Genomic DNA, 26,985 nt, shown 5'->3' on the forward strand with positions numbered 1-26,985 from the left:
TGCTGGGAGGTGCTTTTTGCTATAATGGAATCATACAGGGACATATGAGGCCATAGGAAGGTTTAAGAATGTGGAGAAAGAACACCCAAGTTGGCCTGGGTGAATCAGGATGGGATTCATAGACTTGAAGTATAAACAGTTCATCTGACAGACAAGACATGAAGCCGTGAGAAGCTAGAAGGAAAGGAGGAGGAAGGCAGAGGCAGCAGTTGGTAATGCACAGATGTCGAGGACACTGTCCATTTGGAGATCTGCCAGCAGTTTGGAGCTCAAGATCCACAGGGAAAAAGAACCAAAGATAAGTCCGTAGCTAGGCTGTGAAGGGACCTGCGTGTTGGCTCAGAGTGGGTGTACAGTGAAGACACCTTTGGCTACCGGGCTTAAGGATGCTTTGGGAGGAAAGGGACGTGAAGGTGGGGGCACCGGCTAAGGGGCTATGGTAACAGATAGGGTGACATGTGGAGAAACTAAATGGGACAGTGGAGGGAGAGGAGATATTTGGGAAACAGTTAGAACTCATAGAACTTAGGGTAACTTAGGTGCTTTTGAGTTAGCAGGAGGACGCTGGCTAGCTGTGTTTCCATGGGGAGAAATACATGAGGAGGGCAGGACCGTAAGGACACAGGAGAGTGTGGCTGTGGACCTGCGGAGAGCTGGTTCCTGCGGACTCTGAAGTGGGGCCACGCAGTAGCAGGGCGGCGCACTGGAGTGGCACTCGGGCATCTGTTCTGGAGACGGAGCGCTGGCGGAGGTGAAGGACACCTGGCGCGGGGACAGGGAAAGATCCCCAGGAGGAAGGGGCAAGTTTTTTCTTTCAAGTAAGTCAGTATCAAGAAGCTGTGAAAAAAAATTTTTTTTAAATTTAATCTTTATTGTATTGTTTCCATTATCATTTAGATCTGTTATACTCCCCTCCCCGCAGCAATCACCACGCTGTTGTCCATGTCCGTGAGTCCGTTTTGCTCAGTCCCTCCACCCATTCCCTGTCCCCGAAAAAACACTCTTGATATTTCAGTTAACTTTCTATATTTTTCTTCATGTGACTAACAATAACAATGAATGTATTCTAAAAAAGTGGACATAAAATAAAGGCTTTAAAAATCACTTATTGTGAAATTGGTTATCTACTTTTAATTCCTATCATTTATCAAGTGTCTTAATTGAATAAAATGAAAAGTTCAGTTAATGTCAGTCATTTTTGTTGTTCCATAGTTTCCTTTTCACAGTAAAAAAGAAGTTACCTTCTGGTTAATTTCCCCCCTCTCCCCACCAAAAAACATGACCTAATTTTTAAATACTAAATATGGTAAAATTCTTAATCCTCCACTTACAGATAATTTATTAAACCAAAGGAAAGCGGGAACCTGGAAACTTTACATGACTGAGCAGGAGGCGGCGTGGGGGAGGGGTGAGAACCTGCGCAGCCCTGAAAGAGCCCTGACTGCCATCGCGACCTTCAAGTTGCTCACTAGTAAGGGACACAGGCACCGGGCACATGGCCTGCTGGGGACGCAGACAGTGAGAACTTTGAGCTGTGGCTTCTAACTCAGGTCCCGGAGGACACGCTAACTATTTATTTCTTTCCAAGCCCCAAGGAAGAAATAAGCAGCTTGGGATTTCAGGGCCTGCTCTTTATGCCTCTGTTTATGCACGATGGTCCGAAAAAACTAATTACTTGGCATTGCCTTTCCCAGACTTCACGGAATACCAGCAAGAAGAGGATGTTTAGAATGACATTAATACTATTTACTCTGAACAGCCAAGTTGTTTAACTATATAGACAGATTTATCCAAAGAGTATATATTCCCACACAGGATATTACACAAATAGTTTAGAAGGCTATGTCAAATAACATTTGACTGAAAAATATTTTATTTGTTGAAAGTCAATTACTGCACCACGGACTTCTAGATCTTATTGTTTACTTGCCCAAATTTTGAAGAATAATTCTTTTACAAATTTGGATTTAGTTCTATGATACACGAGAAACTTTACAAACTTTGGCTCATCTTTTTCAGTTGACATTAGCTGGTAAGTTTCTTAAGAGTAAGGGGGCACTGTGCCCCTCTTAACACCCCAAAAGGTGGGTGGAAAGAACTCTGAATTGTCTTACTGTTTAATTTATATTTTAAGAAAGAAAAAGTCAAGTACACACTATTCACACTTTCATAAGGGGCTTATTGGCACAGCATTTCCAACGCAAAATGTCCTCTTTTACGTCAGTCTTGCATACAAAGCTATTATTACATACCCGACAATTATTTTATCAGTATATATTAGTAAACGACCCAAAAGACTATGAAGCACTGTCATGTGGCAGAGTACAAATATTATTCAACACACAGATTGAATTTTCAATCAACTGTAGATATGGCAGTATTCTGTGAATTAAACTCTAGAGGTTTTAAGTGATTCGTCTTATTATAAACACTCAATCCAAAAAGATGATTAAAATAATTGAGATAAAGCTTGATTATAAACAGCCTTTTTCCCCCAGTAACATCTGTGGTAATAATGTGCTATCATTTAAACCGACCGAGGATGACTCACTATCTGTGAATAAATAGTTTTAGTTTCTTTTCTAGTACGGGGGATGTCCCCCCTTTTTTTAACTGAATCACCCATCCTCCATCATCTGTCCCTCTTGAAACCATAGCGTGAGATGATAAGCTGGAGTCACAGTTTCTTGCTATGTTTCAGAACAAATTAACTGGCCTACACAAGGGATTTAACCATGACCTTGGTCTCCATAGGATCTTGCTCTAAATAAGAGTTAGCTGGCCTGGGACCTCCCACAGATCAATTACCCTCTCCCTTTATTTAGCCATAATCCTGAAAAGCGAGAAGTTATATTTTCATTTATATGTTACTGTCTCAAATACAGAGGATGTTTTCTTTCTGAACACTGTGTAATAAAGGAACAAATACTATATTAACAGTCAAACATATAGCGTGTCCATTGTGATTCATTTTGCTTTAAGGTAAGTGTTATGGTGAACTATGAAATTAACTTCTGGTATCTGTTATGGCCCATAGAGGGGCTCTTGGGCCAGAGTGTTCACTAAAGGGATCAGAAAATAAAGCCTGGAATTGGAATAAGCAGAAAAAAATGGACTAAAGACACAATTAGTGAAAGATGAGCCAGAAGAAAGGAGCTCAGATTTATCACAAGGGCGGGTTGGATGTAAAAGAAGGAAAGCACGTGGTACGACCGCAGAGTGAAGACGCGTTAGCTGTCTGTGCCTGAGAAAGGAGACGGTGAAAGAACAGGCAGTGGAAGGAAGGGTACGTCAAGTCCTAAGAAGAAGGCGGCCAAGCACCCAGGTTGCGTCTTGTTTCCTAAATATCAATTATTAAAAACAGAAGAAAAGGAACTAGGACTCACTGAAGAAATGGATGATTCCAGAGCTGGGCTGGAAAAATACAAGATGAGTCTAGAGCATCCGGTAGCACCAGAAAGCAGAGAAGTACTCCAAACAAGATGCAGGCAGGTCAAAGATGTCAAAGGATACAGGAACCAACCCAGAGAAGCTCCCACTGGCTAAAGCTAGAACAATTTGAGCAATGAAATAGATGGCAGAAATGTATAAATGTAAAGAATAAAATACAAGTTATCATTAGGAAAATACCACAGTAGTAATTATGTAGGTAAGATCCACTGATGGATGAAAAATACCAGTGGGCAAAAGTTTGAGGAGAAACAGGATATTAGCAAAGTCTAAAACTCTCAGTCCCAAGATAGTAATCAGTTACAAAAAAAGAAAAAAAGAAAGGAAAAGAAAAAAGGAAGTTACTTAAACTGCTCCCTTCCCAACACTGTCTATCCTCCTTCTTTTCTATATTCTTATCATTTATTGCTATCCAAAATAGCAAATATTTTACTTATTTCTATCCCGCCCCAAAACAAATAAGCTCCATTTTGTCCACTGCTGTATCTAGAGTCTAGAACAGTGCCTGACACAGTTAAATGAATTAAAATTGCTAAGAAGATGGTGGAATGAAGATCAGAAAAACAGGCCTAGAAATAGAAAATTTTACTTCCAAACTCTAGAATTCTAACAAGTGCCCCCATTCCCTCTTCAGTGAATATAAAATGAGCATTTAATTTATCTTCTCATCACACTATTGAGCAACTACTATGTATGAGACATCAAGGGGACGCAGATGAGTAAGACATGACCCCGATTCTCAAGGGAGTTATAGATGAATGGGAGAGAGAAAACATTTTCACAGCTACATATAAGGAAGAAAATGATGGGAGTCTCTCAAAGTGTAAAATTATAAAATGCTATGGTTGCACTTCTGGTCAGGATGGCTGCTTAGGTAAACACACCTCATCTCCTTGCACAACCACATTAAACTTACAACTAAAATATAGAACAACCATCACTCAGAAGCATCAGAAATCGAGTTAAATGGAAGTCTGATAACTACAAAATTGAAGAAACCACATCCACCTGGACTGGTAGGAGGGGAGAAGATGTGGAATGGGCTGGTCCACATCTACATGAGGTGGTTAAAAATTTGGGAGGGATGTCTCAGGAGCGAGGAGTTCCAGCCCCACACCAGGTCCCCAGCCCAGGGTTCCAGTGCCAGGAAGATAAGTCCCCACAGCTTCTGGCTTCAAACTCCAAACCAGTGGCGACTGAGTCAGTGCAAGAAGCTTCTGGAGTCCCAAGCAGTTCCATTTAAAGAAGGCATACATGGACTTATTCGGACTCACTCCTTCTGAGCTCCAGTACCAAGGTAGCAGCTTGAAAGGCACCAGTAGCATACGGGGAGGAACTGAAGTGCCTGGCATCAACGTGGGAGCTGGGGGACAGCTTTCCCCCTTACAGAAAGGTGGCCGGAGGCCATTGTCCCTTTTCAGAGTCCTCCCTCCACAGGGACACAGAGCCAGCAGGCGAGCGCCATTATCTGAGACTCCATCAACCTGGCTCACACTGTTTGCCCCACCCTGGAGATCCCCTGGGACTCTGTCCCACCCAACCTACGGGCCCACCCTAACTGTTAGCTGTGACTTTTCCACATGAATGGCTGGTCTTGCTTCATGCTCCGCAACTTCCTGAATCTTATCAAACAAGCAACAGCTGGCCTCAGTGAGTCCTCAGCCATCACTCGCTAAGTGGCCCCAGGCCTGGCACTAGCAGCAGCCAGCCTAGAGTCACAGCTTGGCTTCGCCTGGGGATCTCCAAGCCCAGCACAAGTAGCAGCCATCTCAGATTGCTTTATAGCTCATTCAGGGTGCCCCTGGCAGAACACAGGTGGGGGCTGACCTTGACTGGCAACACCAGGAAACCCCAGTGCCTGCGCGCCCAGTGCACAGCTACAGACCCTACTGGAACACCACCGCCTTGCCCCTGCACAGCTGATCCTTCGCGGAGGATAGAGGCTGGTGGTCAGTGGTTGCGGCCAGTTCTTGCAGCTGATTGGCTTCAGTAAATCCTCCCATTCATCTGCCAAGAGCAACCAAGGCTCAACTACAGCAGGAAGGCTTACTCAGCCCAAATGAAGGGTGTACCTCGAGTATCCAGCTTGGGTGATAGGGGAGGCTGTGCCACTGGACCCTATAGGACATCTACTACATTAGTCCATGCTACCAAGATAGGGAGTCATAGCAGCTCTACCGAATACAGAGAAACAAACACAGAGAGGCGGCCAAAACGAGGATACAAAGAAACATGGCCCAAATGAAAGAACAGATCAAAGCTCCAGAAAAAGAAATGAACAAAATGGAGATAAATAATCTACCAGATGCAGAGTTCAAAACACTGGTTATAAGGATGCTCAAGGAACTTAGTGAGGACCTCAACAGCATAAGAAAGATCCAGACAGAATCAAACGATACACTAATTGAAATAAAGAACGATCTACAGGGAAACCACAGTAAAGTGGATGAAGCTGAGAATCTAATCAATGACTTGGAACACAAAGAAGTAAAACAACACATGGCTAAAGAACAACAAAATGGCAATGGAACCAACCGTATGGGAAAACATATTTGCCAATGATAGCTTGGGCGAGGGATTGATCTCCAATATATATTAAAAACTCACATGACTGTACACCAGGAAGATACAAAATTCAATTTAAAAATGGGCAAAGGACCTGAACAGACACTTCTCCAAGTAGGACACACAGAGGGCCCATAGACACATGAAAATATGCTCATCATCACTAACCATTAGAGAGATGCAAATTAAAACCACAATGAGATCCTGCTTCATACCAGTTAGAATGGCCATTCTAACTACTACTACTACTACATTCTAACAACTGCTGGTAAGGTTACGGAGAAAACAGAACCCTAGTACATTGTTGGTGGAAATGCAGAGTGGTGCAGCCACTGTGGAAAACAGTATGGAATTTTCTCAAAAAGCTAAAGATGGAATTGCATTTCGATCCAGCCATCCCATTGCTGGGACTATACCCTAAGAATCCTGAATCACCAGTTCCAAAGAACCTATGCACCCCAATGTTCACAGCAGTGTTACTTAGAATAGCCAAGTGCTGGAAACAGCCTAAGTGCCCATCAGTAAATGAGTGGATCAAAAAAACCCAGTACATTTACACAATGGAATACTAAAACACAGCAGAAAGACAGAAGGAACTCCTACCCTTTGTGACAGCATGGATGGAACTGGAGAACATTTTGCTAAGTGAAATAAGTCAGGTACTATACATAATAAGACAAATACTATATGATCTCATCTATAAGTGGAACCTAATTAACAAAACAAACAAATGAGCAAAACAGAATGAGAGACTTGGAAATAAAGAACAAACTGACAGTGACCAGAGGGGAGAGGGCAGAGGGATAATTGGAGAAGGAAGAGGAAGAAGGGGAAGAGGCAAGCAAAGGAACACGAATAGAGGACTCCTGTGTATGGTCAATGGAGGGGGACTGACTGTGGGAGAGGGGAGGGATGGGATAGGAGAGAGCAACAGGGGAAAAGGTGGGACAACTGTAACTGAACAACAATAAAAAAATTAAAATAAATGAATAAATAAAAAAGAAGTAAAAAACAGCCGATCAGAACAAGAAGAAGAAAAAAGAATCTCAAAAAACAAGGACAGTGTAAGCAGTCTGGGACAACTTCAAGCATTACAATATTCACATCATAGGGGTGCCAGAAGGAGAAGAGGAAGAGCAAGAAATTAGGAATCTATTTGAAAAAATAATTTAAAAAAACTTTCCTAATTTGGTGAAGGAAAGAGACATGCAAATCCAGGAAGCACAGAAATTCCCAAACAAGATGGATGCAAAGAGGCCCACTCAAAGACACATTGTAATCAAAATGCCAAAGGTTAAAGATAAAGAGAGAATCTTAAAAGCAGCAAAAGAAAAGAAGTTAGTTACCTACAGGGCTGTCCCATAAGACTGTCAGCTGATTTCTCAAAAGAAACTTTGCAGGCTAGTGGAGATTGGCAAGAAATATTCAAAGTCAGAAAGAGCAGGGACCCACAGCCAAGACTGCTCTACCCAGCAAAGCTATCATTTAGAATTGAAGGGCAGATAGGGGCTTCCCAGAAAAGAAAAAACTAAAGGAGTTCATCATTAGATTCGATGGTCTAGAATTCCACTCTAAGGATCATACTTTATCTGGTAGCAACTGGGCATTGCCCTCTAACTATTTTTGAATAGGAGGAGGATACTATTAGAGCACTGCTCTACAAAAATTCATGGAATTTTAGAAGACAGAATTCTAGACTCTTAAGAATTGTAAGAAATCTTTGGAATCATTCTGTTTAACTTTTTTTTAAAAAGGTTTTATTTATTTATTTACTTTTTAGAGAGAAAGGGAGGGAGGGAAAGAGAAACATCTATGTGCAAGAGAAACATTGATTGGTTACCTCCAGCACACCCCCAACTGGGCACCTGGCCCACAACCCAGGCGTGTGTCCTGACCCAGAATTGGACCAGTGACCTTCTGTTTTGGGGGACGATGCCCAAACAATTGAGCTACACTGGTCAGGGCCCGTTTAACTTTTTATAACAAATTCTTTCAATCTTTTCCCCAATGTTATGATTTGAGCCCCCTTGTCATCTGGTGCTCTTCTTACATTTACCATATAGAATTTTTGTGAATTCTTCACTATTTTATGAAGTCACATATGAACTGCTAAACTACTTTGGTCGTCAGAAAGTATTGCCTTAGGTTGAACTAATACCTGTCTTGGTTCAATTTTCTACCCATTGTCCTACTGCATGAAACGAAAGGCTTAATTCCTCTCTTACAGCATAGTCATTCAAGTAGGTGACTCTTCATGCTGCTTCATCAGTTTATTTTGATCCTTTGGCTCACTGCTGGCAACTCAAGCATCCCAGGGGCTGAAAGCCTGGAAATGACATTTCCTAGAATATCTTCAGTAAGGCTTTGAGTTAGACTGTGGCAATGGGAGAAACTTGGGTGGATCTCAGGAGACAGAGGAGAAACGGAGGTCACTGTTGCTCTGGTAACAGTGGTGGGCAGGCCAACAGGCCTCAGCAGAAGGAAAGCCTTGCCAGTGGCTTCCAGCCATCTCCCCGCAGACCCCACATGGACGCTGCAGGCAGGCAGGCAGGTCGTCAGTGATGACGTTCCTGCCACTTCTGACTTCCTAAAAGCCAGCAGTGACTCCTGGCTCCCCGAGTCATTTCAACAATTTTCCCTTCTGTTTGAAATGAGGGATTTGGATTTAATTTCCCTGACAGGTTTGGTAGGAAATACAGAAGCTACTCTCCATAACTCAAGCAGAAAAGATTTCATATGGTAAATAGAGGCTTATGCAACTGTAGGAAAAAATAAGGCAGGCAAAGATCAGGGAAGCTGCAACGGAACAAAGCACTGGAGTGGATGGCTCTCAAGTGGTCACTACAAGTTGCTGGAAACCTCAGTACCTCTGGGGAGCCATCAACAACCTGTCCCCCCTACGGCAGCAAGCCTGACGAAGGGCAGAATCTGCCTCTGGAGAAAAATGGCTTCTTCTCTTCAACCTTCCAAATCTCACTGAAGTGCCTTTCTTTGGCAGACCTAGCTCAGAGATACACAGCGGGGAGGACTCTGGGAAATACGTTCGGGTTTCTTCTCTGTGTGTAGAAGAAACTGGGGAAGGGGGTGAGGGCGATGCAGAGGTGACAATAAATACTCCAGCACAAATGTAGTGCTCATATTTGTTGTTTGTACAGGATAACCTGTGATTGAACAGTCAACACTTTTCTTAAGTTTTACAGACCTCTTGAATTGTATTTTTCTTATGAGGCATATCCCAACTTTTAGCAAGTTATGTTTCTTCTGGTGTACAGATCTGACTATGCCGTCTGCTGTTATGAACTGAAAGGTGGCGTCTTTGTCATAAATGAGCTTTCCTATAAAAGATATCCCCATCAACTGTAATGTAAAATAAAAAAATTTTTAAAGATATCCCCAGATTAATAATTTTTCTCTGTTGTTTATTGCATCTTCCAAGAGAGAAAACTATTATCAAAAGTGGATGCAGTTACATGCTTTGTGGAGAACAAGAATTCTGTATATGCACAAACAGAATTACATTCTTAGGAATGGGAAGGTTCTTAAAAGTAACATGGTTGGATTTTCCAACCAATATTTGAGTGTTTACAATTGGAATGACAAATAATCGCACATGTGCTCCTTACTTTTTGCTCTTTTGGCCAATGGCAGGCATTGTTAGTGTATCTCAGCACTCTTTCTGCTGAACCTGAACTCAGCTTTGGAATCCTCCGCTCCCTCCTGTAGCTGGCTAGAACCGGCCGTTAGGAGCTGCATCCCTGCCAAGTGGCTATTAGCCTGTTTCTCTAACATCTCTATCCAGTGAGAATGAATGCATCACTTCCATCTGTAAATAACTCCATCTGTTAGAAAGTTCTTCCTTATATGGGACTGAAATGCAGGTCCCTGTATGTAGCTTCTACCCAGTGGTCCTATTCCTAAGAACATAAGGAACAAGTCCAAATCTGCTTTCATAAACAATTCGTCCAGCACTTGAAGACAAGCCTCTTCTGCTTGAATCTTGTCTTCCTAAAGCTAATGACAACAGTATGAGTTCCTCTAGTCACTTCCTGTGTTCCTTCACAATTTTGGAGATTCTCTGAGTCTTCCAGATTGTCTTAAGGTGTGGCAGCAGAAAGTTTGCTCTAAATTGTACAGTAAGCAGCCTCTATACACTAGTTGCATAGTGACCTGCGAGCACTGTTGAGTTGTACAACCTTTAGCAAAGCAGAGTCAGGCTTCTAACCATGACAGACTCATCCAACCAACATCTGAAAGTTGTCCTTGAGACCCACACAGACCAGTTCAAATTCACTTTTACAAGCAATTCTTCCAATCCTTAACAGCCCTGTTCTTTAACTGGTCCGCCAGAACCATGTTCCAGTCACTAGTCCCTGGAGCTTCTGTAATCGATGAAGACCGCGGCTCTCTCCTGGGAGGACCAAGTGCCCTCCTCTGTCTACCAGACAATTTCTTGGACTGGTTCTACCAGAACTTCAACCTTACTGCCATGATCCAAATCAAACCATAATCTTCTAACTGATCTCTCTGCTTTCATTGTCTCCCTGGAGCCTAGTTTCAACATGGCACTCTGAGTAATACTATTAAAACATAAACCACATCACGCCACTTCTCTTGTCAGAATCTTGTGCTGGTTGTCCATTTCACTGCCCCTTCTTATCCCGAGTTACCTGTTCACCTCCTACTCTCCCCCTTGTTCACACAGCTCTAGCCACTGGGGTTTCCTTGTTATTCCTTCAACATGCCCTTCTGGTGGCTGTTTTTACTGCTTGGGATTCTCCTCTAAATCAGCATGCTTAACTCTCTCACCGGCTTCTTATCTTTGCTAAATGTTGCCCAGACCATTCTTGGTAATTCTACAACTTCTTTTACTGCACCCTCACCGATACTCCCAAACCCCCTTCCCCTGCTCTTTTCTTTTCCGGGCCACGTATCTCATTCTGGTACACTCGTCTGTTTTGTTATTTATTACATTATGTTCATTGTTCAGCGTCCATCTCTTCTTGCTAGACTGTGAGCCCTGTGAGGTCAGCCACCCGTGATTACTGACGGGCCCAAGCACCGAGAGCAATGGCCACCACAGAACAGATGCTTGGTAAAGACTTTTTGTCAGTGGAGCCTTGTGGCAAGCTTACACCTGACGTGTACATTGTGACTGGTCGCTGCTCAAACATAAGCCCCTCCCTCCAGTCAGCCATCTTCTCCTGTACTTTTGGCCCCATTCTGCTTTGTGCTTTCTCTTCCCTTGTCCAGAATCCTGCTCTTCCCACCTTCCCATATCCCACAAAGTCTTTTTGAACCCATATTTCATGGTGAGTAAGTATCCCTACGCTCTCAATCCCCGCACTGAATCCTCCCTCCTTCTTTTAATCCTTCTTTAACTGAAATTGGGCTCTTCCTGCAGGGCTCCAATTCCCCTGGACGCTTTGGAAATAGAGGCTGCTCAGTCTTTGTCCCTTGGCTATTATTCCTCTTACCATCTACCACTGAGCAAAAGGCTCTGCTCGCGTGAGACTGGTTCCAGCTTCTTCTCTCTGGGTAGCTGCCCACTACTGGCTTCTAGGCCGCTCCCCGGTTTGCTGCAGCATTCGGCTCACAACCTCTCTCCCTACTGCAGGCTTACCCTGCGAGATGAGGGTGCCCATGTGCATGACCTGTCCTTGGCTTCCAGCTCATTAACTGGCTCAGTCACGCTGAGTGTGGCTCACATCTTTATCACTTCAGTCTCCCCACTCAGGGCCAGATCCAGCCTATGCTATCGCTGCGATCTGCCTCACTTTTGACATTTTCACTCTCAATATGCTGCTCTCTAATCACAATCTGTTATTTCCACTACGCCGGCTCTTTGATCTCATTAAAATCCCTCTTCCCTTGATTCCTCTGCGGGATCCTTTCTTACAACCTCATGATAATTCCACTTCTTTTCTGACTTAGTTTAGACACCAAGATCCATCACTTTCCATGAGCAGCCACTCCAACCTTCATGGATTTTTGTACTGCTTCATATGGTCTAGTTCAAGTAAATCTGAAATAGTGCTAGCTCCCTCCCCAGAAAACTTAGTTTAAGGATGGAAATAATATGAATATGAACTCCCTACCTTTACAGAACTGTCAGGAATAACGTCAAAGCTAGAGTGTCCGGTGAACGGCGATTAGCTTTGAGGCTGCTGTGACACGGCGGTGCCATTCCAGCAGGCGCACAGGGAAGCCTGCCGTCTTTGCTCAGCACCGCGTAAACAAGAGCCTCGCTGCTGTTTACGGGTGGTGGGGCTTCGATAAGCGGTCACGATGGCTAATGCGCTCTTGTTTTACAAACTCTGCTATTGTAATGGAAAATGTTTTCGTATCCTAGACGTGGCAGTGGGTTAGCGACACTGCTGAGAAACACCGCCCCCCAAACAGTCACTTTGGAACAGAGTCCGCTGTGATAAGACACTTTGAAGAAGGCCAAACTTCCACTGTGATGCCCTGTGTTGTTAACTAGGACCTAGTACTTTAAAACATTTAGAAGGTAATGCAAGAGAAACATCAAAATAAAGTATTAGAGTAAAAATATGGAATGATGCTGTACATTCATGCGCCACCCCCGCAAACTGTGACTTTTACATTTTTTCCTATGGAAAAATTAGTCTTGAAGTGTGCATTTTATATCGTGAGGTCACTTCAGGAACACATCTAACACACAATGTAAATGTCTTCTTAAAATACAGTGTTTCCCCCTCCTTTTTTCATGAAATGCTTCTCTTTCTATAGATACACCCAGGCCTACAGCTAAGAGCGTGGCGGTTATGAGCAGGGGCTTTGGAGCCAGACTGCCTGGTCATGAACCTCTCAGTTCCATCGCTTTCCAGTTTTATGATTTTGGGTAAGTTACTTACCTACTCAGTGTATCAGTTTACTCATCTGAAAAATTAGGATGGAAATAATACCCACACTGAATCCTTCCTGTAAAGCATTGTTGTGATAACAGAATAAGTTAACATGCGTAAGACGCTTAAGAGCCCCACATAGCACTGAGAAAACACTAGGTTGAGTATTAGCCGTTGTTGTAGACTCATCACCACCACCTCCACCTTCCTGTCAACTCTTGATGGTACTTACAGGGAGGAATTTATTTCATTGGGCTAAAAAAATAAGGTGCTCCTTTATATAAATTAATCATAGTATATACAGTGGTAACTCATAGGACATACAGGGTAAGGATAAATTAGTCCTTTTTTTGCTACTTTTGGGAAAACTGCGAGAACCCTTCTTCCTCATAGTTCTGTGTATCCGTATACAGTAGAGTAGCAATTCTGCAAGAGCCTTTTCTAGTGCAGGTACTGGGTAAGTGCTATGATTCGGAAAAGAGCCTGCTCAGACACTAATGTTTACATCAAGTGACACAACGGCACGTGTTTCCTTTGCCAGTCCTACCTTCAGCCTGTCTTTGGGCAGTGCCACCACTCCTTGCTTGATAATTTCCAGCACCCGTTCCACTGACAGCTCAGCTCCAGCCTGTAGCAACCTGGAGCTAAAGAAGGTGATCACCTGGAAGGTAAAGCATTGGTTTTTAAACAAGTAGATGTAGGAGATGCATTTTCAGTAGATGTCTTTCTCACGTGGTAGTCAACCCATCATAACTGCACTTCTTACAATGCCCTGGCTTTTAACTCACTAGCTCTCCTAACACAGACCTCTCTATAGAGAGTTTAATGTCTGAATCACAGCCAACCCTGAGTATTCAGGGCTCGTCAACCATTCTGTGAATTAAGTGGGCTCCTGAATTCTGCTCCTTCTTGTGCTGCCTCACTTTACATTTATATTTCATTTAGAGAGCAGCACCCATCAGAAGGTGGAAAAAGAAAGCTAAAGCTTAAAAACTGTTAATGTGGAGGATTAACAGTAACTCTAAAAAAAAAAAAAGAAAAAGAAATTTGAAGCTAATGGCTGAAATGATGTTATGGGCGGTATTTATAAATTTAATTTTTCCATAACACTTGTATCCCTAATCATCAGGGATAATCAACAGCAAAATATAATTACTTCTGTCTCAATTCCCAGCATAGCCTGCACTATGCAGCAACATGTTAACACAGTAGCATTCTGGACATAATACTACCCCTTATTATTTGTCACAAAACACTAAAATAATATCATATCCTAGCAAATCATTTTAACAGTACAGTGTTAATCAAGGCGACTGTAGATCCCATTAGTCAAGAACATTACACTTGAGTGTTTCCATTTACAGGTTTTCTATTTTATATTTTGTTAACAATTATTTGCAAACAAACATTTTAATGAATTTTCATTCAAGATTATTCTCCTAAATGTTAATTGTTCAAGAGTACAACTTTCCCCTTAACCATTCTAGGGCAAAGTGCACGATGTGACAAAACTGCCACTGAAATGCATTTATTCTGAAAAGTAGAGCCAGGACTCTAACAACCTTGTGACTGGGGCATAGTGGTAACGAGTGAAAACAAAGCAGCCGATGGCTGACTTTCTGGTGGTTGAGTCTGGATAAGTAATATCTTTATCTCAGGCAATCTGCTGCCACCAACTCCTTTGCAAGTTGCTTATTTTGTCCACAGCAGGTTGTTGGTTTTTCAGCATGTGCCTATGGGTCTTGTTTTCCCCAAGTCAGGTATTAAGAGCTTTTGGGGAATTCTGAGATAAAATTTAGATACAGCATGTACTCAAATTGATTTTCTTAAAAGATTTTATTTATTTTTAGAGAGAGTGGAAGGGAGGGGAAAAGAGAGGGAGATAAATATCAATGTGCGAGAGAAACATCAATCAGCTGCCTCCTGCATCCTCCCAACCCAGGCATGTGCCCTGACTGGGAATTGAACCAGTGACCTTTTGGTTCACAGGATGATGCCCAACCCACTGAGCCACATCAGCTAGAACAAACTGATTTTTGTAACAGCGAATGTCTTTGGAGACAGACACAACATAAAGAGAAAACGTACTGCCAGTAGTTGTATTAAAGTCTTGTTTTAAAATATACAACAAAGATGCAAACTAAACACCTTCCTCTTGTATAAATATCTTTGTTTTAAACACTGTTTTTCTGAGGAAAAAAAACCTCATTAACCACATGAAATGTCATTTTCGTAGGTAAAAATAGCTGAAAATTGGTGATTCCATATGGTTCAGCCTAATGTCTTTGCATAAAATTCTTTTTGACCAAAAAATATTTAAATAGGACATATCTGTTAAAAACAATCTAAGAAATAAAAAATGTCACTGAAAAAGTACGTAGATCTTATAGATGCCTAAGGCATATAGATTTTTTCCTTTCTAATATTTACTAAATGTATTTTCACTATTGCATGATTTTTAGCTTACAGCAGCAGATAATGTAGACAAGGAACAGCCCTCAGAGGTGGCTGACCATCAAAAGTAGCCAGTAAGCTTTGTGAAAATACAGATCACCAGGCCTGGCCAGAGATCTTCTACCGCAGTCTCTCCAGGTGATTCTGAGCATCAGCCACGATCTAGACCAGAGGTCTCCCAATTTTTTTTGCTGGTGCAGGCTTACAAGTAAAGTGAGGAGGTACTCCCAATATACAAAGTCTGTTGAGAAGGTATCTAGGCCATGCAATATGAAAAATAGAGACATTATTGAAGAAGATACAAGCTATAAGAAATACTGTACATAGGACAACGATGCCTCAGTCCCTTTCAAAGTAGGCACCTTGGGACCTCACACAGTTCTCCCAATCACCATCAACTCCTCCCGATTTAGGAAGTTTGTGAGGCATGAGCCAAACCAGCCATTCATGTGGAAAAGCAGCTTGAGTGGGCCTGTAAGCTGAATGGGGTGGAGTCTCTGGGAATCTCCAAGGCAGGTCTAACGGTGTTAGCCAGGTTGATGGAATCTTAGATACCTGCTGGCTCTGCGGGGCAAGGGCCCAGAAAAAGGACAATTGTCTCTGCTCTCCTTGATGCCAGACACCTCAGCCTCTCCTTGCACGATACTGACGCTCCTCAAGCCTCTACCCTGGCGTGGAATCCAGGGGGAGTGAATCTGAGTAGGTGAGTCTGTGTGTTGGGTTTTTAGAGAGAAACTGCTTGGGACTCTAAAAGTTTCTTCCACTGACATATCCCCACTGTTTTTTGCAGCCAGAAGTTGTGGGGACTTATCTTCCTGACAGCAGAACTCTGGGCTGGGGGGTCCTGAGACTCCTCACTCCCGAGGTATCCCTCCACACGTGGGATTTTTATTCACCCACCTGGGTGAGGGACCAGCTTGTTCTGCATCTGTGCCCCTCCTACCACTCTGGGTGGATATGGTTCCTTTAATTCTGTAGCTGTCAGACTTCCATTCAACTTGATTTATTACAGTTCTGAGTGATGGTTGTTCTATGTTTTAGTTGTAATTTTGATGTGGTTGTGCGAAGAGGCAAGCCATGTCTGCTTATGCCACCGTCTTGATCAGAAGTAAATTTGTTTATTTTTAATGAATAAATAAAAGGTCTAATATTTTTCTTCCCACATTTCTATGGACTGTTGAGCAACGTTTGGAGTATGTGCAACATCTAGGGTATGTGTATCATCCTCTTTGGAGACTGCTGATTGCCGTAACAAAACACATACAATTAAAGCTACGAGGAACACATAGTATTGCTACAGACACTACAAACCAACGTAACAGAGAGTACTTACATGTCGCATCATTTCAGAACTCAGTAATGCACTGATAATCTAGCTTTGTTCGCCCTGTGGCCTACCTGCACTTGCCTCTAAGCCACAGGAACTCCCACCATGGCTGCAGACTAGGCATGAGACTCAGTTTCTAAGTAAATTCCTTTTATCAAACTGTCATTTGCATGTTTTACAGCTGATATTCTAATGTGTTTGCATTCAAACTCCTACTACTTTAGAAAATGATAAAACCACCACTCCCAGAAGGGCAGTATGTTGACATACATAATTTGTATGTCAACAAGGGAACAAACATCTGCATGTGTGCTATGGACCATGTGAGCTACATTTACTATTTACTTAATTCGCACAACAATCCTATGAGGCTGATAAAATCTGTCCTAGAGATGAGTTTACAGAATCAGAGAGAGAAAAGCTTGACCAGCTATAGCCAGGTATGTGTCAGGAGTCAGGTGTTTGGTGTTACTTTATCATGTTATCAGCAATTATTATGTTACAAAGGTCTTGGTTTTCTTAATAGGAAATATCTGAGGTGAAAGGTATAAGCTATTTAGCCAAAAATTTCTTTTGGAGTCAGGATGTAACACTAGCAAAGAATGTGAGACTAGTAAATAATATCTTCATTCAAAGATATAAACTTGTATTTCCTATCACCAGGTTAGAATTTTACACACAGCAGTAAATTTAGTGACCAGAAAGTCACCCTGTGGCTACAGGGAGCCAGGCTAAGGCTTAGCTCTTCTTGTGGACACTCTGCCACGCCAGATTCGGGGGCCCCGTCTTGCTCAAGGTGGTTATGCGGTCACCCAATCATTTGATGGATTTTGCCCCTCATTCAGGTAGTGAATCTCAGTGACGTCACACAATTGGGGGTCATTTCCATCAGCAGCCAGTTTGTGCAGTTCTAGCAGGGACTGACCCTCCAAGTGTCATGCACGCCCCACTGTGTCACAGTCACTTTCCCAGTGGCCACGGTCTGGTTTCTTGATACCCTGAAGGAAGAGCTAGTTGGCTTTGCAGCTTCATCAGCTTTTCAGAATGTCCCTCCTCATAAGCTTGCTGAAGGAAATACATGGCAATCATGGCCCAACTCGTACGACATGCACAGGTGAGTGGCGTAGAGCTCCAGGCCGATCTTAGACTTAACGGCCTCTGAGTCCTGGTGGTAGTTCTGACATACCTGCACTTTTTCTAGTTTCTTAATGTGGAATCTAACAATTGATTTAAGACTTCTCTTCTAATAGAAACATTTAATGCCGTAAATTTCCATCAAAGTGTTAGTTGCACCCCACAAATTTTGATATATTGCATTTTCATTCTTGCTAACTTTAAAATATGTTCTATTTCCTTTGTGACTGCCTCTCTTTCATCCATACGTGCACTGCTTAATTTCCAAACATTTGGGGTATTTTTCCAGGTATCTTTCTTACTGATTTCTAGTTTAATTTCATTGTGGTCAAATAACATGATTTCAAGTCTTAAATTTGTTGAGGTTTGTTTAATGACCTCAAATATGGCCTATCTCAGTGAATGTTCCACGTGCAGTGATGTTGGGTAGAATGTTCTATAAACATCAATTAAATCAAGTTGGTTGGTAGTATTGTTTGGGTATTCTGTATTGTTACTAATTTTCTGTCTAGTTATTGTATCGGCTACTGAGAAAGAAGTGTTGAATTCTCCAATTATAATTATGAATTTGTCTATTTCTCTTTGCAATTCAATCAGTTTTTGCCTCATGTATTTTCAAGTTCTGTTATTAGGTGCATCCACACTTAGAAGTATGTCTTCTTGGTGAACTGACCCCTTTATCAATACATGGTGTTCCTCTGTATCTCTGGTAGTATTCCTTATTCTGAAGTTTACTTTATAATCATTCCAGCTTTCTTTTAATTAGTGTTTGCTTGGTAAAACGTCTTTCATATTTTTACTTTTTAAGCTATCTATGTCTTTATATTCAAAATGAGAGGCATTTAATTACTGACATGGTTGGATTTAAATCTACCACACTGCTTGTTGTTTTCTATTTGCTCACTATTATTTATCCTGCTTTTCCTGTCTGCCTTTGGGCTGAGTATGGTCTTTGGGTCTATTTTATCTAGTTATAGCTTTATTTCTTTTTGTGTGGTCGGCCTAGAGTTTATAATGCGCATACATCTTTAATTTATCAGTCTACCTTCAAACAGTATTATACCATTTCATATTGTTGAGAGCTGTGAAGAGTCTGAAATTTCCCCTTACTTGCAAGTTGTCAAGCTAGTCAGTCTCAGTTTCTTGGGCCCTGGGAGGAGGTTTCTGGGTCCGTCATAAAGGGGAGTTTGTTAGTCGCAGGAATGGCAGCGATCAGCACATCAGCATTTCTGCACCGGTCCCCCAAGCCCGTCTGCACAAGGACGATCTGAGGAGAACCAAGCAGCCTTTGCCCACGCGATGGCTTATATTATAGGACCAGAACTGCAGGCGTAGGGACCCAAGCCTTTTCTAGTGGTCAGTAAGCATGCCTATCTTTTGCTTCCGAGGGAGACATAGGCTGCCACCATCCTACGCCTGTCTCTTCTTGCCCAGGACACTCTGACCCCAGACACCTGCACGGCCCACTCTGCCTCCTTCAAGTCTGTGCTCACGTGCACATTCTCAGAAAGGCCTTCTCTCACCATGCTCTTCAGGTTTGCAAAATCCCACCCTTATTTCAACCAACACTAATTATTCCTCCTCCTCCTTCATTTGGCTGAGCAGCTAGGTAGGTATTGAGGTCATTTGGTGAAATAAAGAAGACTGCAGAAGAAAAAGTTGATTTCATTTTATGTTTGATTTTTTTGAAGACAATAAAGAATTCTGATTTAACCTTATTCACCAATGGACTAGTCTGGAGTTCAGTAGGAGGGTCAGGCCTGGAAATACACAAAATCTAACGTGAATTTTACACTGTGCAGAGATACGAGTAGTTCTTGCCTTTACCATGCTATGCAACTACTATTGTTCACTGCTTCTGTTCTCTACTTATGTTCAGCCATGAAATTTCTTTCATGTCCTCTCCTGTTTGGTGTGGTAATTCTATTTTGTCCTACTGCTTAATTCAGTCAGATCGTTTCATTCCATGAATTACAATGGGAGCAATACGTACCAATGGCTAACGGAAATTTAGCCACTTGAAAAACACACGTCTCACTCCTTGTGCAAAAGTTAAAAGTGCTCCAAGGTTAGTCACTCCTGTCACAGACACTGAACATTGCTGAATGTCTTACTGAAAAATATCAACTCCCGACTCCCTGTCAGCTAAAAATGACAGTAGATTCACAGTGTCCTCTCCCAATACTTTTCAAGGTTAACTTCATGAAAGAAGAAATAGTAATAGTAAAGGCTTGCTTATGCCAAAATCTCAGGGGCATTTAGGGGAGGGAAGGGGAAGGTAAAGTGCTGAAAGAGGCAAAAAGCAGAGATGTTATTTATGTCTCTGTCATGGCATTTTTTCCCCCAAAACATGTAAAAAGAATTTTAAATGTTTTTGAATAAATTTCTGGTGTGTCCAGCACTATTTTGGATGGCAGTATTCAACAAAAAGTTTTTGGAAAGCCTGCTCATTTGGAATCTTACTTGGGTTTATCCAAGTGAATGCTGAAAGCAGAGTTTATAATGCGCAGATGCGGATCCTCGGTCTGAGTGACTTCCTAGCTACGTGACCTTGACCCGTTGAGAGGAACCAGCTCCGTGAGAGGAACCGTTGTTCCTCTCCTACCCTGCTTGGCTTCCCTCACAGGGACGGTTAAGGGCCAAAAGAGATATGTATATGCAAATAACTCGCAGTGATAAGGTCCTATGCAAATGTGTAACCGTTATCTAAGATAATGGTTCTTAGGCCTGGGCTGGTGTTAAAATCACCTGGAAACCCTCTCTTACCGCCTGGGTTTTCTTATCGGGGATAATGGTTAAGAATATCTAGGACATTCAAAATACAGATACTGGAATGTGAGATTTTCAAAGAATTGATATTACAGAAAAGATGGTAAAGATCTAAATGTTAAGAAAAATACTGGGCTGGCCAAAAAGTCCATGTTTTTTTTCTGTAAAATAACATACATATTTTTCATTTTCACCGATAACTTTATTGATTTGGATGTTTTGAGCATGCCAGCTGTCTCCTGTGTGGTAGAACATTGATTGCTCTCAATTAATGTCTCAAGTTGATCGTTATCAAGTTGATCATTATCAACTTCAGCGGGTCTACCTGACCATGGAGCATCGTCCAGAAAGAAATCTCCAGCATGAAACTTTGCCAATCACTTTTGACACGTTTGATCAGTCACAGAACCATCTCCACACACTGCACAAACCCTTTTTTTTGCACTTCAGTTGCACTTTTACCTTTCTTCAAATGAGAAAGCATAATATGCTGAAAATGCCACTATTCCATCTTCAATATTAAAATGGCTACACAAAAATTCACCAATTTTGACAATCTTTAAAATGCACGCTGATGTGATGTTTGTCACAATACAACCTAACAAAATTGTTTCAAGTGAAGTTTAAGACAACTAAGCACCACTAAAGCCATCGTATGGAAAAAAACAAATGGACTTTTTGGCCAAACCACCGCACATGTGTGTGGGTACAGGTTCCGGCAGAAGTAAGGCCTGCTTGAGTGTGGTTGGTACGGTAATAATCCGAGTATAATAATTTATAGTTTTAATGTGAACATTTCACCTAAAGGGTAGTATGGTGTGCTTGAGTGTGATATTGTTATGTTAGAGAATTACAAGCTTATGATACTGTAATAAAAGATTTGGTATTAAAAGCGGGGCGTTATTTGTGCCGCATCCTGTATGTATATTTGTATATCTAGTATATACATGTAATGCAACAATTGTTACAGCAGAAGAGAGGGCAAATACAGTTAATATTAAAGAGACTCTATTATAGTTTTTATCAAGGTTTATTCAACTTTTCTACTTTAAATATTTAAAAAAGAACCATAATAAATATCTCCATTTATACTTACCAGATCAATATTTTGCATTATATCCTGAAATGAAGGATGAGTTCGAAATTGTTCAAAGAGATCTCGTTTGTAAAGCAGAGCATACACCAAGTTTGGATTGTGGTGGAGAGAATTCGTCAGGCAGGAATTGATGATCTCTAACATCATTCGAATAACTTCTTCGATGACATTTAGGTCTTGTGCCTGAAAAAGAGAATCCCCACACAGAGTCGCTGTTTTTTCCTTGACCCAGAATTCATTAGAATGAGAGCAACTGCTTAAAAATTACAACAGCAGTGGAAACATCATGCAAAGGAACTCTTTCAAGATTATTTTTGTCCAGAATTTTTAGAATTGGGTTTATCAGTTACTACAGGATTTCAGTTAAATTTTCTTGAACTCATACAGTGATAATGAGGAATTTCCTGTAATAAATTATAGACTCACCAACCTGGAAGGAAATTTGGAACGAACTTTGGCCCTCACTTAATAGATCCTTATTTGCATTCTCATCACTGTGTCACATGACATTATTAGACTTCCATGATGTAAAGTGGTGGTAGGGCCTTACTATTTCCACTAAAAGCGCGTAATTCAGAATATGACCTCTTTCTCTGCACTGTCATTTCAATCTTTATATTTACAGATAAAGAGCCAATTGTTTTGTTTGTTTCCTCAGAGTCAATAGTCTTTGGGAATCTGAACATGAAACAAAACTCAAAATAGACAATCAACAAATCTCTTGGGAAAAAGCAAAATCATATGTAAATACGATTGACTTTACCTCTGTTCTTGAGTTTTCTAAATCATTTGCCAGATGAAGCAAAAATTGTAATATTGTGTGACGGCGCTCTCATGTATCTTTCTTTGGTAGTGCCCAGTTTAAAATTGGTGTTTATTGAGCTTTCAATTACTGTATTTTTCATTTTTAAGTTTTCTAATTAACTACTTCTCTGTCATATTCTTGGTTCACTTCTCCCTGCTTTTATTTTATAACTATTCTTTTTTATGAATATCACAACTTAGTGTATTTTTGAGGATACAAAAAGAATATTTTCAAAATGATTCTATTAATTTTCCATTCTGTTTGGATAAATTCACCTTAATTATGATCAGGGCTACGATGGTTGTCTTTCATAGATCTCAGCACGTATGTTTGGAATTTGGGTTGTGCAGGCTCATGTGGGGCGGCTTTCACCTCCCCCAAACCTATAGCACGCGCAGTGGCTCCTAGAGTCTGACACTTGCTAGTTCTGAAACCAGGGTCTCAGGTCCCGCCCTGCAGTCGCCCTGAAGACAGCAAGGGGAGGGTCGGTCACCAAGACAGTATCAATCTGGCTCACAATCCCACTGTGAAGCTGGTTCTATGTCCTCCCACCTCCCTACCCATTAGAACTTAAAAGCCATTATGAACACCTTTGTTCCAGTTCTTTTCAGTAAAAAATCTATTCCCGTGTCCAGTTTCTAGCAGGGAACCTGGCACCAGTGCGCGGCCTCCCACCCGGGCACACAGCGCTGAGCTGAGCTCCCAGCCGCTCCTGCCTCCTCCCAGCCCCAAAGCTCCGCACGCTCCCTGCTGCAACTTCTCGATCTGTTTCTGCTCTGAGAAATGTTTACCTCACCTGGGGGTGTGGCTATGTGTTTTAAATGTTCTCTTGCTTTTTCTGTGTTTTTGGAGCAAAGGGAAGTGAGTAGCCTTCAAACTGAGAACTGACAACATAATCTTGACCAGAGTTCTCTCAGCTATATTTTCACCTCACGTTGGTACTTGAATTAGTCTACGAGGAGGAGGCAGAAGAGACTTCAACTTTCAGAATTCTCTCTCAAAGTCATCTAAGAGTAACCCAGGGAGATGGTATGACTGCAAGTCAAAACATTAGCTTTCTGCAGAATTTTAGGTTTATAAAAGTATTTCATATACTCATTTATGTTAAGTCCTAATAGATGCAACTTAAATTTTAAAAACAAATTACTTGTGATAGCTTATAATTTCTGCTTTTAAACACACTGCTAATTTATCCTCAATGTTTTAATGAGTAACCTGCTGAAACAAATAGGATAATATACACAACCCCCAAATAGGTATCTGCTCATTTAAACCCAAACTAAACTACTGACCATTTATTTTATTCCCAAGTCAGGTAAAGTATACACTGGAAACTTTACATCAATAAGTATATTCCACATTAGTTCTCATTTTCCATCAATCAATCTGACTGAAGTCTCTTTAAGAATTATACTAACACTCTTATATTTAAAGGAGTTACTAGGTATTTCATTTCTCTTGTTTCTTTTTTTTTATCATCACCTGAGGACGTGTTTATTAGTTTTAAAGAGAGGGGGCGGGAAGGAAAGAAACATCGACGCAAGAGAGAGACATCGATCGGTTCTTTCTCAACATGCCCCAACCAGGACCAAACCCATAATCCCGGCATATGCCCCGGCTGGGAATCAAACTTGCGACCTTTTGGTTTATGGAATGACACTCCAACCAACTGAGCCATGCTGGCCAGGGCTTATGTTTCATTTTTAATGCTATCTTTTACAGACTATTTTTAGCTGCAGATTTATAAATTAAGTGATAAGAATCTAAAGTTTCTCACACCATTCAAATCAACTGAAAATATGTGAGAAATTAAAGACATTTTATAAAACATCATATTTTGTTAGGCTGTCATATTAAAATGCGTCATATATTTTAATGTAAAATTATAGGAGAAAAAGAATGAGAAATTAAACATAAATTAGAAATTAAAAATAAGTTAAAGAGTAGTGCTGGGTTATCATTTTCTGTCAATATCGACTTAACATGTAACATTGTAAGTAATTCAGGTTATTAAAATGTCAATATAAAGACCTCCTCTCAACCCCAGCCCAACTATCCTGTTTACAACATAAGGCCCATTTCCGTCCTGGTTACATCCAGAGGCAAAAGTCAACAACTAGTAGGTCAAAATACTGAACAACTGGGAGCCCTACTGGGTGTTCTACCAGCTTGCACCTGCTGGGCATGTCACAAGTATTTTCACAGCGATTATTTCTTGAGAAATAAAATGACGTTTCCTTGAATTCAGGTATCTACAGTAACTGATCTTACTATGTCCCCAAAACTGTACCAATAATTTCTACGTCAATTATTTTACTCAATTCAGCAACTGTTCAGCTTAATACTGAACAATTCAGTTATTATCTACTCAGGAAGCTTAGAATTTGAAGAAAGAATGATCAAACCATGACGCACACCCAGAGGTTTTATGGAAGACACTGCGAAGAACCCCTTTAACGTTGGAATCCCTTCTACGACATTCATTCCAAGGGGCCAGCAGACTTCCCCTTGAACGCAGGAAACTTGCGAGTCTCCTGGCGCGTTCTTTCGCTGTTACCGCTTAGCAGAATTGCGTCACCTTTGCGCTCCTACTCAGCGCTCTTCGTTCTGTGCCGCTGTCACAGCTGTCACCTCCTCAAGCCACCAGCAACCTCAACTGTCCCTCAATGTAACTTGGTTTAAAGCTTTACCATCTCATTCGTGTTCTGTTAGATGCCCACCATGTGGACTGTTTTGATCACAGATGTAATTCTGTATATTTAGTTACCACCAATAACATACATAAGTACATAAACACGTATTTACACTCTCAGGAACTCATTCAGTTCCATTTTTCAAGTGGCAGCAGTTCTCTGCTAACCACTCTTTAAAAAAAACATTTTATTTATTTATTTTTAGACGGAAGGGAAGGGAGGGAAGCATCGGTGTGCAAGGGAAACATCGACTGGTTGCCTCTAGTACCCCCACAACTGGGGACCTGGGCGGCAACCCAGGCATGTGCCAGGACTGGGAATCGGTGTGCGGATGATGCTCAGCTCACTGGGCTACCCCGGGCAAGGCCTACCGGCTACTTTAACCGTCTCTTAAGGAGCCGCTACCCCGCTGCAAAAGTTGTTCCGTAGAAGCCGTGCTCCTGTGGACACTCCCGTTTGTGTCAGGTCAACTGCGGCTTCGAGGCATCAAGCAGGTCATGAAATAATCATGGGCCAGAGGGGTAAATTATGTACCAGGGGACTCTGATTTACTACGAATAAAATATCAAACTTTTGACTAATTTTCATGTCCAAGGTAAACTATGCCAATAATTATAATTTACAAGTTAACCAGAATTTTCAAGTTGCTACCATAACTACATCCTATTACACATGGCAATATACAAATGACACCCTTTATATTTCATTTTTAAAAAGCATTATTGGGTAATAATCACCACTAGTAAAAAGATGAAAAATTAGCATGAACTTGATTAGAGTTTCTTTAAAATCACAACGTCATACATACCTCAGTATTTAAATAGACCTAAAAGGTCATCAGACCTAATCACTATTTGGATATCAGCATTTCAAATGGTATTTAAAGAAGGCTGCTATTGGACTCTTTTTTTCTGTGAAGATTAAATGAGGCAGCATTTGTAAACTCCTTAAAACAGTGTGTAACACATGGTAAGGACCATGTGAGTGATTAAAAAAAATATATATATATATTAAAATATTTTAAAGGAAAAAAAAGCACTTTAATTTTGGACATTATACAAAAGAACAAAAAGATAAATAACTTTTCCAAGGTGATAAATTAATTCAATTACTATAACTATAAAGAACTTGGAAATCACATTTCTTAGTCTTAACTATAAGCCCCCAATTCTGCTTCTATTAATTTAAAAAACTGATCCTTTAGAGGACAACATAAAGGAAAATACACTTACATTTATGGAATAATATAAGGTTTTATAAAAAGACACGCTTTTAAAAACTAACTATGTTTCATTTGTACCCTGTCAAATTAGCTTTGTCAGAAATAAAACCTGATGGCTCATTAGTACAACAGCAAAATACATGGAGAATACTGGGCCTTTTTCATTCATAGTATTTTATTTTTAGTACCCAGCTTCCAATGCAGAAATGGATCCCAGATCAAACAGACTTTCTTCTCAAAAAAACTCCAAAAATTATTTTACTGCAGAACATCTCAACTGTAAAAACAAGGACCCTGAGAACATGGTCCTGTTTTCAGATGTCCCTGGCGGTTTCCGTACATGGTAGGAAGGAACCCCGAACAAGTTCTGTGCTAAGTAGTGATCTCATGTCAAAGGGACAAGCTGGCAGTTGCGGGAGTATCTTACCCTGTCAACAGTACTCACGGCTGCTTCATTATATAAACTTCCTTTTCCCTTTTAAGAGGGAATTTATACAGTTAAATAGTTTCAAATCATTTATTTTTAGTTTCCTTAAGAGAAGCATATGTATCTTGTTTGTATTAGTTTTGGGGGGATTCCAAAAGAGTTGTCTAAATTTCCTGC

The 26,985-nt window shown here is 41.1% G+C and overlaps 1 protein-coding gene across 3 annotated transcripts in view; it reads right to left on the bottom strand.

Annotated features, from left to right (window-relative positions):
- DYM (dymeclin) overlaps positions 1–26,985 on the bottom strand; it is a 278,143-nt gene that overhangs the window by 36,837 nt on the left and 214,321 nt on the right. For all 3 annotated transcript variants that reach the window (XM_054583619.1, XM_054583621.1, XM_054583620.1), the window contains 2 exons: positions 21,662–21,844; positions 13,429–13,542 (listed from right to left, as the gene is read on the bottom strand). In XM_054583619.1, coding sequence (XP_054439594.1) covers positions 13,429–13,542; positions 21,662–21,844 — 297 coding nt within the window. The remainder of the gene's footprint in view (positions 1–13,428; positions 13,543–21,661; positions 21,845–26,985) is intronic.

Source organism: Pteronotus mesoamericanus, unplaced genomic scaffold (genome assembly GCF_021234165.1).
Source record: "Pteronotus mesoamericanus isolate MK-2021 breed Mesoamerican mustached bat unplaced genomic scaffold, CSHL_Meso_final contig_74, whole genome shotgun sequence".
Lineage (NCBI taxonomy): Eukaryota > Metazoa > Chordata > Mammalia > Chiroptera > Mormoopidae > Pteronotus > Pteronotus mesoamericanus.